Genomic DNA, 13,005 nt, shown 5'->3' on the forward strand with positions numbered 1-13,005 from the left:
GCACCGGGGGGGGATTAATGTAGACAGATCTCAATACTCAGATCTTAGTAAGGACTGTAAACAGACTATAAGTGTGGAATGCATGGGCGAGAAATTTGGAAAAAGGCAAACAGGAAAAGTTTCAAGAGAAGGGGCAGGCTTGTGAGTATCAGCAAGGCAGTGGGTGCGGAGAATATTCCACAGAGGAAATGGGAAGCAGAAAGACTCAGAAGACAGAAGGGTGTTTCATGCTGAAGCAAGAGAGGGGAAGACAGCCACATTGGCTGGGGAACATGGGGCTGAGTGGAGAGTGGTAAGGCCACTGTTGGGGAAGAGAGGAGAGGCAGTTGGTGTCAGAGGAAGCAGAACATGGTCATAAGGAGTCATCATAAGACGTTTCAGTTTCCTTCCACATGTAGCGGGAAACCGTTGGAGGGTGCCAAGCAGGAGAGCGATGAAACCTGATTTGTCTTGAAAATATTATTCTGGCTGCTGTGGAGAAGGGATGGGGACGGTGGGGAGTAGGTGGGTGTCTGTCAAGAGGGGAAGCAGGGAGATCGGCGAGAAGATGGTCCAGTGAGAGACGATGCGGAATTATAGTAGGACTGTGGTAGGGAAGACAGAAAGAAATGGATGTTTTCCTGATGGGTTGCATTCCAGCCGTCTAGATGGATATTTCCATGCATGCCCCTTTTGTGAGACACACAGCTACCTGCAGGATGAATTTGGACATTTGGAGAAACATCAAACCACTTGAAAAAAAAATTCATCTGGAGTATTTCTTTCTTTCTTTTTTTATTTTTTGGATATTTATATGGTGAGGTGGTTTCAATGTAACTTTCTCTGGATGCTCTCATGACACTCATTGCTGACCTTTGACCCCTCTGTCCTCTTTCCCAGGTCGTCCCATTCCACCTACATCCTCGTCTAGCCTCCTCCCATCTGCTCAGCTGCCTAGCTCCCATAATCCTCCACCAGTTAGCTGCCAGATGCCATTGCTAGACAGCAACACTTCCCATCAAATCATGGACACCAACCCTGATGAGGAGTTCTCCCCCAATTCATACCTGCTCAGAGCATGCTCAGGGCCCCAGCAAGCCTCCAGCAGTGGTAAGGAAACTGTGGCGTCTGAATGCGCGCTGTTGTCTGTGTGACAGTCTCGAGTCTCTGGCGAAATGACAGCCCTGAATCGAGGGCTGGGGAGAAGGTGGTGTGGGGAGCATCAGGTGAAACGCGCCTGTTGCTTTGTGGCATTACGGCTCCAGGATACATTTATTGAAGGTCACAGTTACTGGTGAGGTTTTGCTTATCATACCAGGGCTTGGGCCTCCTTTCGTGGGAGGAATTTGCCCACTGCTGCACATGAGAGCTTGCAGGTCTCAAAGGTGAAGTGCAGAGAGACAATGGAATATTGAATTTTGTATTACTACAATTCTGGTCATAGCCGAGTGACCCTGGACACCCTCATGTGCCCAATTTGTGTGCATTTCAGATCTCTTGGTTTTTGATGGTTGGCTTCTGACTTTTTTTTCCTTGCTTGTTTAGATGATTTTGTGATTAAAATGCGTTCCCTTGACATGAATACCAAATGCCTTGCCAAGTCTGTAGTGTTCCGGGATGGGGGGTGACCTCTCCTCTAACCCTCTGCATGTGCCACTCCACTTGAATTTAACAACCTGATCACATGGTACCACAATAAATCCTACCTCTGAAGCCCGAGTTCTCATCATGGTTTTCCCTCGCCCCGAGCAAAGGGATTGGTCACAAGGTTCTGCCCACCTTTGAGGATTTTGCGGCTCCTGCCTCAGCTCCCAGTCTCTAGATCTTAGGTAGAATTACCCCTCAGCTCAGCAATAATCATGCCTTATTTTGATTTGCCTTGTTGGTGAAAGGTTCACAAAATATACGAACACAGGAGCGGGCCACACCAAGGGTTAATGACCCGTGTCCCAGGGAGACACAATTGCCGAGATTGATTGCTCTTGAACCAATGGCTTTGGAGTTATCTTCTGAACTGGCCAGTCGTGGTGACCATTAATATATCCCATCAAAGGCAGAACAGAGCTTCCCATGCCAAGAGTGTACCTTGATGAGACTGGGTTTTGGCTTCACTCATGAGAATATGCCACCACTGGCCTCAAGCCCTCAAGCCAATTAGAGAGGACCTCCCAAACACACTGAAGATGATTCATTCTGAAGATGGAATGATGGACTGCTACTTATCATGGCCCATGCCCTTCTTCAAAGCCAGGCCTGATATATTTAGTAAACTCGTATTCTTTTTCAAAAAAATTACCTAATCAAATCTCTCATCAAATGAGCAATCCATTGTTGATATTATGAAGGCCTTTAATCTACCATAAATCTTTATTAGAACTCATCAGAGCTTCTAGTTTGAGAGAAATGTGATTATGGCACTCTTAAAATGACATTACATCATTGGGGTGATTGGTTTATCATTTGGAGAAGAGACATCAATCATAACTAGCATAACCACACAGTAAATGAATTCAACCTTTCTACCACAGAACAATGACACTGTAATTGCTCAAAATCAGGCTTAAAATGAAATCGGAAAATGCTCTTTCTTCAAATGTGATGTTAACTTAATGGAATATATTATGAAAAATCATGTTTGAGGAAATTCTATATAATTAAAAATATGTGGAAATACATTCCCTTTTTTCTTTCATCGGAACCTGATTTTAGCTACAGAGCCATTTTTTTTCTTTCTTCTTTCTCTTTCTTTCTTTCTTTCTTTTTTTTTTTTTGCTGCAGAGATTATGTTGCATTTAATTGAACTATCCTCAATTATGTTTATGCTTTTTATTTCATACTATGTAATCGTGATGAATATTGTATTGTGAAGGACAAGAGGCTTTTGAAATCAGGTGCACCTGCTGATAGCTTTTTAAGAACAGACAATTATTAGGTAGAAAATGAGCTTTTAAAAACTATATCCTTTTATGCATATATGGATAGCCAGGCAAAGATGATTTCCAGAAGAGAGGTCAGTTTGTATCTGAGGGCCACCCGGAAAGTTTTTTCAGTGATAACAGAGAGATTTCTTTTCTTTTTGATATCGTATCAGATTATAAGTTATTGATAGGGTGTTTTTGTTGGCTTTCTGCCTAATCAAGACCTCATTTTGGGGGACACAACAGATCTGTGCATTCAGAGTCAAACTTGGCCATTTTTCATCACTCACATGAATTTGTTCAGCTCACTTAAGATTGATAGCATTTTAAGCTTCAGAAACAGGGGGAAATACTGCAGAACATTTGAGGGTCTATTTTCATCCCAACAAGAGCTGTGTGGGTATGATTTCTTCACCTGAGGGGTGATGACCCAATTGCTCAATACTCTTGTTTTCAGCAGGTGCTTATCTGAAAACTTGTTGAAGCTCTGGCCACCAGGCAGTCATTCAAAACTCTTGGCTGTTAGCTAAGTAAGTGCAAATCAAGTGCAAATATGTGTGCTCTTAGGGGGGTGTGTGTGTGTGTGTGTCTTTGTCTTATGGAATGGATTTGTGGAATGGATTTGGGGTCCAGGGTGAATTGGGGATTCTAACAAGATCAGAATGCAGTTGCCATGAATTTAAATTTGACATAAAGGATTGAAAATAGAGTTTGACACAGAAGATGCAAAGTACAGAGTGGTGCTGGGTGTTCTGAATTGAATTTGATGAAAGGGGCTGGATTTTCCCGTAGGTGTCTTGGCACAAACGAGACAACCATGTGAGTGGCTGTGTTCTGTTTAGCTGGTTAATCGCACAGAATTTTTTTAAGTTGGTCTCTTGTCAGTGACCTTGTGTTCTGAAGATCTGGTAGCAGTTTGACCTTTGTCTCTTTCTTAGGTGAAATAAAATCTCCTCCAGCATGTCCAGCTCATACATGACAGTAAAAAATTTATTTGCAGCTGTCCTCTTGTTGTTGCTGTTAATACTTGACATCAGGGAGGCCCATCACTAAGGAGAGCCACTGCGCACATTTCCTGCCCAAAGAGCCTCTATTCTAAAGAGACAAACCCGACATAAACTACGCAACTAAAATGTTTCTGACAACATGAAAACATCCTCAAAGCAACAACAAAACTTCACCTTTATGACTTGACTGTCATTACTTTCCTTGACTGTAGCACATTCTTTAGTGGACGATACAAAAACCCGGGAGCCTCTGGAGCCAAATTGCTCTAACGTCCAATCTATACCCATCGAGCAGGTATCCAGGAAGAGCAGTGAGTTGCTTTGAAGAGTGGCGCTTTCCTTTCCCTTCAAGCATTTTCTTCCAGATAGCTGAGCTCTCCGTGTTCTGACCTTTTGCCAGGGAGAGTGCGCTCCAGAGATTTTGCTTGTATAGGGAAGCATAATTTCAAATCCTATGAAATAACTCATCTGGAAAAAAAAAAAATCTGGATCCCAACAGCAGCATAATGGAGGCTCCCGCAGATAGGGGAATGACACCCTTCCAAATCAGGATAGGGTTTGCAGTTCGCTGTCAGCCTACAAGGCAGAAAATACCTGTGCAGCCACATTATAATCTAAAAACATTGGCTCACCTCCCCTCTCATAAATGGTTGAGTTTTTGTTTTTGAAGTCTAAGGAAAGGGTTTGGAACTCTCATTAGTAACATCAGACTACAGAGAAGGGATGTAATCGAGGTGCCTCTGCCAGGACTCTTTCAGGGGGTCCTATGTGCCAAAGGAGTTGTCCCAGTTGGAAAGTCTCTGTTTGTCACTGAGTGCATTAAAGGTGCCTGAACACCAACCCCCCCGCCACCTTTTTTAGGCAATGTCTTAATTACTGATGAAAACAGTACATCAAAATAAGCAAGCTTCAGGTTTCCTTGAGTGGTCCAAGAATTCAGTTGCTTACCTAACTTAATGATTGTCTTACTTATTTAGCATCACAAGGCAAAATCTTCCTTTATTCATTCATTTCTTCAACCAGCCATCCGTTCATTGTTCATTCCTTTCCTTATGTCTCCCCCATAATGTGTGACTGCTTAGAATAAATCTCTAAATGGAAAGCTATAATTAGATGTCACAGTAAGGGTGAAGGGAAAAAACATAGCAGGGCGGGAAACAGACATGTAGTCTCATACGTAAAATCCTATTCCATTATTTAAGATAGACAGAAAACTTGATTCTGAGCATCCTAGGAACCAAAGTGAAAAGGGAAACACAGATAAGATAAGATGCATAACATCCATGAGGAAAAAAAAAAAAAAACACATATCAACTGCTTTCAGGAAAATTCTATGAATCCTCATAAGGAGGCCAGAAAGAAATTTGTCTTAAAGGAGATAATGTATCATCCCCAATGCCTGAAATCTCAGTAACCTGCCATAATACACAAGCTAAAGAATTTCCTGTCAAAATTTCTTGAAAACGCCCTCCACATAAGACATAGAAAACACTTTGAGTTAAAAGGCAATTCTACAAATACCCAAACATTGCCCAGCCAGGGATAAAACTTGACTTGATCCATGGATCAACCTTAGTTTTACTAAAGGGCCACGTACACTGCATTCCCATTGGCAATGAGCCTTAAATATCATTGCTCAGAACTGAATTTTTATGGGAGTTAACTGACTTTGAGGTTGTAGTCAGAACTCTAAAAACATATGTTGTAGGTTACAAACTTGACAGCTGTAGAAATGGAAACACTTTGATCCTCTGATGAATACTAAAGCCCACCCTTCTAGGACAGCCTTGACACATCTGGGCCCCAACACACCATCCATGGGGCTGGATTTGGGATGAGCAAGTACAGGGTCCCCAGAATTTTTTTAACTTAATGAAACTTCTCCTTATATATTTTGGGTTTGGGAAAGTTTTTTCCTCTAACACATTATAAATTCTCTTTCCTTCTTAAGCAGCTAAGCTCACTGTAATTTAATTTAGTTTTGGGTTTTCTGAAGAGCTCACAGCAGTTACTATGCACACTGATGATCGTACTGTGCTGATAATATGGACTCATTTTTTAAAAGTCTGTACTTGGCGAGGTGGTTGTGCTACCTCGCCTGATGTAACTGCATGTAAACTTTGTCCTCTGTTCTCTATAGGCTTTGCTCTCTCTTCTTGGCTTCATTCCATCGCTCGGAAACCTTCACTGCAGGGTTTCTGATCTCACATTCATAGTAGATGCTCAATATTCATTAAATAAATTAGTTAGCCGATATCTTTAGTGACTCCTTCGTTTTATCAATTTACTGCTTTTCATCGTGTATGATGGGAGGGAAAATGGGTAATTTAAGGAGGCACAGCAGATCGGAATGTCCCAGCATGGGGAAATACACTTATTTTACCAAATATATTCCATATAGCTATTTTGTGTCATGTAATATCTGTTTTTAGGTACTTTAGAACTTTACAGTTCCTCTGTACATGAGAAGTTTTCGAAAAACCCTTCTTCGGTATATCACTAGAAGTAGTAGCAAGGTTAGCACGAAGAACCTGGAGGAGTCCTGGGTGGGACTCCTGACCAGAGAGGCCACCCTATCTGGAAGAGACTTCCTTCTTCACTCATGATTTTGGAGTTAGGAAATCAAGTCCCAACATCCTTCCCTTTATCACATTGAGTTTGTTTTGCGCATGAGCCACTTGGTTCAAAAATCTTCCCTGGGTCAACCTGGATATCTGAACCAGATGTTCAGAGCTCCCTATAAACCCTTCCTGGTGCCCAGGCAGGGGTTGGCCCTGACTGCTTCTCCTCCAGAGGAGTTCCCAGCCTCCTGGGCAGTGCGGACAAGTCCAGGATGCCATCTCAAGGCTGTGGAGGTCACAGAGACAGCCCCTCCCCCTCCCCCAAATGTGCAGCCACACAGGGTTTGGCTCTCTGCCTGAGATCCTTTTCTTCCTTTCATGTTAGCTGGTGTGCTAAGCACTTTATACCTTCCTTCATTTGCTTTTATTTGTTCCCCACCACATCCCAATATGCAGTAAGGTCTTCCTATTATACCCATTTTATGGATGAAACAACTGTAGCACAGAGAAATTAAGTAACTTGCCTAAATCACAAAGCTGAGAAAGGACCTGTGTTTCAAATCCAAACTTCCTAATTTCAGAGACTTTTCCCCTCAGGCCTCTCTTAAATGTTACCCTCTAAAATTTTTGTGTAGCTTACTGAGATACACAGAATTCACTGAAAACATTATCTTAAGGGGCATGGGTTATAGTTTTTTAAAAGTTGAAAAAACGTACAGCATCACAAAATACTCTTCTCTGCTTGAAAAGCACCCATATCCCCACACTATTCTCCTAGACTTTGGCTTATTAATTCCAGAGGGTTCAGGAACTATGATTTTATGGCTCCCTTCAAGAGATTCCTCTGGTCTCATAAGTTCAGGGAGCATGAACTTGACAGTGAGGCTCCAAAGTGGAAGTTGGGGAGCTTGGGTCTTCTCTGCTCTGTCCCTGACTCACAGCTTGATCTTTGGCAAATCATTCAATTGTCCTGTGCTTCTGCTTCTCTCCCTTTCAAGATTGGCCTTTGGTCCCAAAGGTCCATTCTTGCTCTACCATTCTGTTTGTACATTCCTTGTGTCCTGCTTGTCCTGGATGTCCCAGCTACAGGCCCTCCAAACCTCCCTTCACGGACAGTGCGGATTTCACTCCACCCTCTAGACCAGTGACAAAACAGACCTACAGGGTCATGCAGAGCAGCTCCTTGCAGTTTTCCTGCAGAAATTGAGAAACATGATCTGGGGTCCTGTAACACTTGGCTGAAAATGTTGCAAGCACTTCCATCGGTAAGTGGAAAAAGCATAGAGCCTCCAGCATAGACCCCGGCTCCTCGAGGCTCACCCTGGCCTCCGAGGATTGGGAATTGATGGTTCTCAGGACTCTCCTGACACTGGTAACTGACCCAGGAGCATAGCACACAGAGATCAGACCTCCCCCCATCCCCGCCCATGTGTGCCTTCTTGCAACACAGACACACTTTTTGATTGAAGGTCCAGCAATTTCCAACCACTAGGGCTGGGACTGCTCTTCTGCACCATGGTGCAAATGAGCACACAGGCAAGATGGACAGGTAATTCCTTTGGAGATGCGCAGCGAAGAAGTGACATATGGCAGAGAACTGCTCCTCTTCAGCAAATAATCTTGCTATTGACAAAATTCCCGAGGTCGATAAGCATTGTGTACATTCTACCTCTCCATCTCTGTCCCTGCTCCTTGGTACATACAAAAAGATGTCCTGGGCAAGCCCAGAGAATAAGAGCTATATACCCCATCTTAACAGTTTCCTGCCCTAACAATTTTTACCCAGAATGTCAGCTTCTCCTGAATTCCCTTAGAGTGCATTTAATCCTAAACAGCTTCCTTCAGACTGTTGAATAGCCACTTTAAAATGCGGCCCCAATCCCTTATTAGAGATCTCTCAATTCTCTGTTGAATGAAAAGATTTCTTTTACCAATGGGCAGTTTCAACAGAAGTTATAGTCCTAGCCTCTGTAAATCTCTTGATCTCTCCCCAAAATAATAAAGAATAACCATATTCTTAAGAGTTGGACTCTAATGTCCCTACAACTTGGATTCAAATTATAGCTCAGCCTCAGCCAATTTCTAACATTATGATCTTGAATAATGTAATAGGTCTTCCATTTTTTTAAACCTCTAAAACAGATAATAAAAGTAATAAAACGTTGACTTTTTTTTTAAAGATTTTATTTATTTATTTGACAGACAGAGATCACAAGTAAGCAGATAGGCAGGCAGAGAGAGAGGGGGAAGCAGGCTTCCTGCCGAGTAGAGAGCCTGATGCGGGGCTCGATCCCAGGACCCTGGGATCATGACCTGAGCTGAAGGCAGAGGCTTTAACCCACTGAGCCACCCAGGTACCCTAAAATGTTGACTTTTTAAGACTATTAAATAGCATTCTTTTGCATTAAGAAACTTAGTTGGAACAAAGGTGAAGTTTGATATTATTTACTTTTTAACTTAGCATTAGCTTATTGCAGTGACATATGTAACAGGAAATTTCCCATTTTTACCCTTATTAAGCATACGGTTCTGTGGCTTTAAGTGCATTCACATTGTTGGGTAACCATCTCCACCATCCGTCCCAAACATCTTAATCTTCCCCACCAGAAACCCTGTGCTCATTAAACACTAACTCTGTCCCTCCCCTTACCTGGCAATCCCCCTACCACCACTGTATTATTTTGTCTCTATGAATCCAACTACTCTAGGTACCTCCTGGAAGAGGGACCATACAATATGTGTCCTCTTGTGACTTTTTTCACTTAGTACAGTGTCTTTACGATTCATCCATGCTATAACATATGTCAGAATCTCCTACCTTTTTAAGACTGAACAGTATTCCTTTGTATGTCTATACTGCGTTTTGTTTATTCATTCATCGGTCAATGGACATTTGGGTTGTTTCTACCTTTTGGCTGTTGGGAATAATCCTGCTATGAACATGGGCATACTGATATCTGTTCCAGGACCTGCTTTGATTTCTCTTGGGTATATACCCAGAAGTAGAATCACTGAATCATACGGTAATTCTATGTTTAATTTTTTGAGGACTTGCCATACTGCTTCCCATGGTGCCATTTTACATTTCTCCAGCAATACACATGGGTTACAATTTCTCTACATCCTTGCTAATGCTCACTTTCTGTTTTCCTTTTTTATTAGAATAGCTATTCTAATGAGCATAAGGGGATATACTATTGATTGCATTTTTCTAACGATTAGTAATCTTGAGCATCTTTTCATGTACTTATTGGCCGTTTGCTTGTCATCTTTGGAGAAATATCTACTCCAATCTTTTGCCTACTTTTTAAAAGGTGGCTTGCTCTTTGTTGTTGAATTGGAGTTCGTTATATACTCTGGATATCAATCACTTAGTAGAAATACGATTTGCAAATATTTGCTCCCATTCTGCAGGTTGCCTTTTCACTCTGTTGAGTGTCCTTTGATAATCAAAGTTTTTTTAAAATTTTGCTGTCCACCTTCCTATTTTTTTTTTGCCTCTGATTTGAGTGTCTTATAACAAACATTTTAAGGCACCCATTTTGTTAATTTATATTTTATATAAATGATAGCTCATTTAATCCCTACAACTGAGACAAAGAAAAGTAGCTCTAGGTGCTGGGAACAAGCCTGACACTAATATCTAGACATAGGTGCTGTTAGGAGCTAGGCTGGCATTCCTGGCTGGGTCATGGTGTTCTCTCATTGAGCAACAACAATCTTGGAGAACACCAGCACTCAAGAAGGCCACTCTGTGACTAGGATGAAGTCAAAATAATACCACTTAATAATACTGCCTAAACATGGACAGAAACAGAGTCACTATCCCAAACACACAAATTCAAAACATTCTCCTTTCCATGAGAAAATGAATGACTGTTCTTTCTTTACCTATTACAGCATTAGCCTCTTCTTGTTAGCCCTTCCTATAGATACAATACATTGAGAAGGCAGATCACAGAATCATCCCCTCTCTGACAGCACCAAAAGCAGAGTGAATCTGTTTCCTTGAGTCTTCTCTAAAGTCACCAAACAACAGCCCTTTGTTAATATCCTCCTACTAAAGCACCCCATGGCTCCCCATTGTGTGTCTTTATCCTCCTTGCAGTGAGTGAATAAACCCAACTTTGTTTGACCACAGTGTGCTTTGTGGTGTTTTGTCTGGAGGACACTGACACCATTGCACTGTGTATTACTATTATCCATGTTTTACAGAAGGGAAAACTGTGGCACAGAGACGTTAGGTAACTTGCCCAAGGATACATAGCAATTAAATAGTACAACGGGAATGTGACCCAAAGGAATTGGTCTCCACAGTGATGAGTACATAGAAATTAAACGAAATTGGAAAAAGATGACTCCAGAAAAAAATACTCAAGAAATTAAAAAATACTCCTCATTGACTATGTGTTCAGCTCCGAATAGCATTTACATGGATAATAATGTTAATGTTGAATAACAATCCAAGCATTATCAAAGAAAGATGGGGAGATAGAAAAGGTACATATATGGATTGGGCAGGTAGAGCAAAAAGCCTAGATTGAAAATGCAAGAAATAGCAGCAAAACATGATATTTATAGACCTAGAGATAAATACCAGAATAATCAGCTAAAAAAAAAAAAAAAAAAAAAAGGGGTAAATGTGGTTGCCTCTGGGAAAGAAAAACTTGGTGATGGAAAATGATTGCTATTTTTGAACCAAATATTATATACATATTTGATTATTTAAACTCAATTCATTTAAAAAGTTTGATGAAAAGAAAAAATTCTGAAGAAAGGACAAAAGATGAGCCACGCAGAACCATTTGTACAATATCAGAATCTCCAAGTGGTTGCTGTTTGGTATTCTCAGACCTATTGTCATTCAACAGATAGGTATTGATTAGGGGCTATGTGTTTGAGACAGTATGAGGTGTTGTGAACTTGAATGGGTAGGGGCTGGAACATCTTCATCAAACCTGTAGATCTATTTCTCCTTCTGTTAACTAGGGAGCCCTGTGGAGTTGTTAGGGCTTAACTCTTTATCCCAACCTAGCCCCCAGGCTTACTAAAAATCCCAGGCTGAGGATGGCATGAACCAGAGAGGATAACAGAACTAACAGAACTACCATGCTTCCTCATGAAGCACCCATCCCAGCACAGGCCCCATCCCTTACCCAAAGCTTTCCCAACCAACTCTGCCCAACTAAGAGCCAGAGTCAGAAGTGCATAACAGTCTTATAGTCTGCCTTATTCAATTTAGCACCTCATTACATTCTGATTTGTAGTATTCTCTTGGTATTTCATGCATATAAGTCACTTGTGTCAACATTAAATTGTCACCACTTAAAGACAAGGGTCATTTCTCTGGTCTCTCTGTATCATTTAACATTTGGTGTAGGTCGAGATGCATTCCAAGACATCTTTATTGATCCAACTTTAGACGGATTGTGGTAGACAGGAGCATTAAAATGCAGATGCATCCTTGGTAGGGCCTTCCTACTTGGGCCTGTTGACTGCAGGTCATTGTAATGTTTTTAGTCGTAAGATCATCTGTGATTGTGGGTGTGAGCTTGATCACTGTTAGAGAGAACAGAAGAAGGTGCCATATGGTGCGATGAGAAAAGAAGCATGTTTGTCCAATCTATTGTCTTCCTTGGATCTAAGGAATATTTCTTTTTTTGTTCTTTTTAGTAGCTGCTGTCCTGAGTCGATGATTCCTTTGTGTTAGTTGCCTCTAATGCGTAGTTTTTGGTGGTACAACCATAATCTTTAGGTACTGGCCTAGTAAATGCATGGTCTTGACTTGTGTTCATTTCCTATGGCTCTTGGTATAAGGCGCCCCAAATGGGATGGTTTGAACAGCAGAAATTTTTTTCTTACAGTTCTAGCAGTTCTAGAAGCTAAAAGTCCAAAATCGTGGTTTTGGTTGGTTTACACCCCCTCCAAAGCCTCTCAGGGAAAACCCTTTCTTCGCTCTCCTGGCTGTTGATGGTTGCCAGCAATTGTTGGCCTTCCTTGGTTGTAGCAAAGGACTATCTCTGCCTCCACCCTCCCATGGCTGCCTTCTCCCTGTGTGTGTCTCTGGGTCTCCTTATAAGGATACCAGTGATTGGATTTAGGGCTCACTCTAATCCAGTACAACCTCATCTTAATTACAGTTGCTAAGATCCTATTTCCAAATAAGATCACATTCACTAATACCAAGGGTTAGGACTTCAACATATTTTTTCTGGGACGCAACTGAACACACAGCAGCATCCAGCTGAAGAGGAAGTAGGACAAAGCTACTGGATGTTGTATGTGGGAATAGAGCTCAAAGCCTCCTATCTTACTCTGCCACAATGGGGAAAGCATTGTCCCTCTTCTTTCCCTGTGCTTGTGTTCTAAGTCCCATCTGATCTCACCTTCTTCCTGTATTAAGTATACCCTCTTTGGAGGATCTTTGCCAATGGGACTTAAACATGTAGAGAATTATTCCTCTCCTTGAAAAATTTCTCGGAAGTGTTTTCTGTCCTTTCTGCTCTCTCACTTCCCACATACTCTGCAACCTATTATATT

At 41.6% G+C, this 13,005-nt stretch overlaps 1 protein-coding gene across 18 annotated transcripts in view; it reads left to right on the forward strand.

Annotated features, from left to right (window-relative positions):
* TENM2 (teneurin transmembrane protein 2) overlaps positions 1 to 13,005 on the forward strand; it is a 1,216,596-nt gene that overhangs the window by 843,258 nt on the left and 360,333 nt on the right. For 13 of the 18 annotated variants that reach the window (XM_032851741.1, XM_032851742.1, XM_032851743.1 and 10 more), the window contains one exon: positions 880 to 1,089. The exons of 4 other annotated variants lie outside the window; for them this stretch is intronic. In XM_032851741.1, coding sequence (XP_032707632.1) covers positions 880 to 1,089 — 210 coding nt within the window. The remainder of the gene's footprint in view (positions 1 to 879; positions 1,090 to 13,005) is intronic. One more of the 18 variants, XM_032851759.1, reaches the window with a different exon arrangement.

Source organism: Lontra canadensis, unplaced genomic scaffold (genome assembly GCF_010015895.1).
Source record: "Lontra canadensis isolate GAN:19392208 unplaced genomic scaffold, GSC_riverotter_1.0 scaffold5, whole genome shotgun sequence".
In the NCBI taxonomy this organism is placed as follows: domain Eukaryota; kingdom Metazoa; phylum Chordata; class Mammalia; order Carnivora; family Mustelidae; genus Lontra; species Lontra canadensis.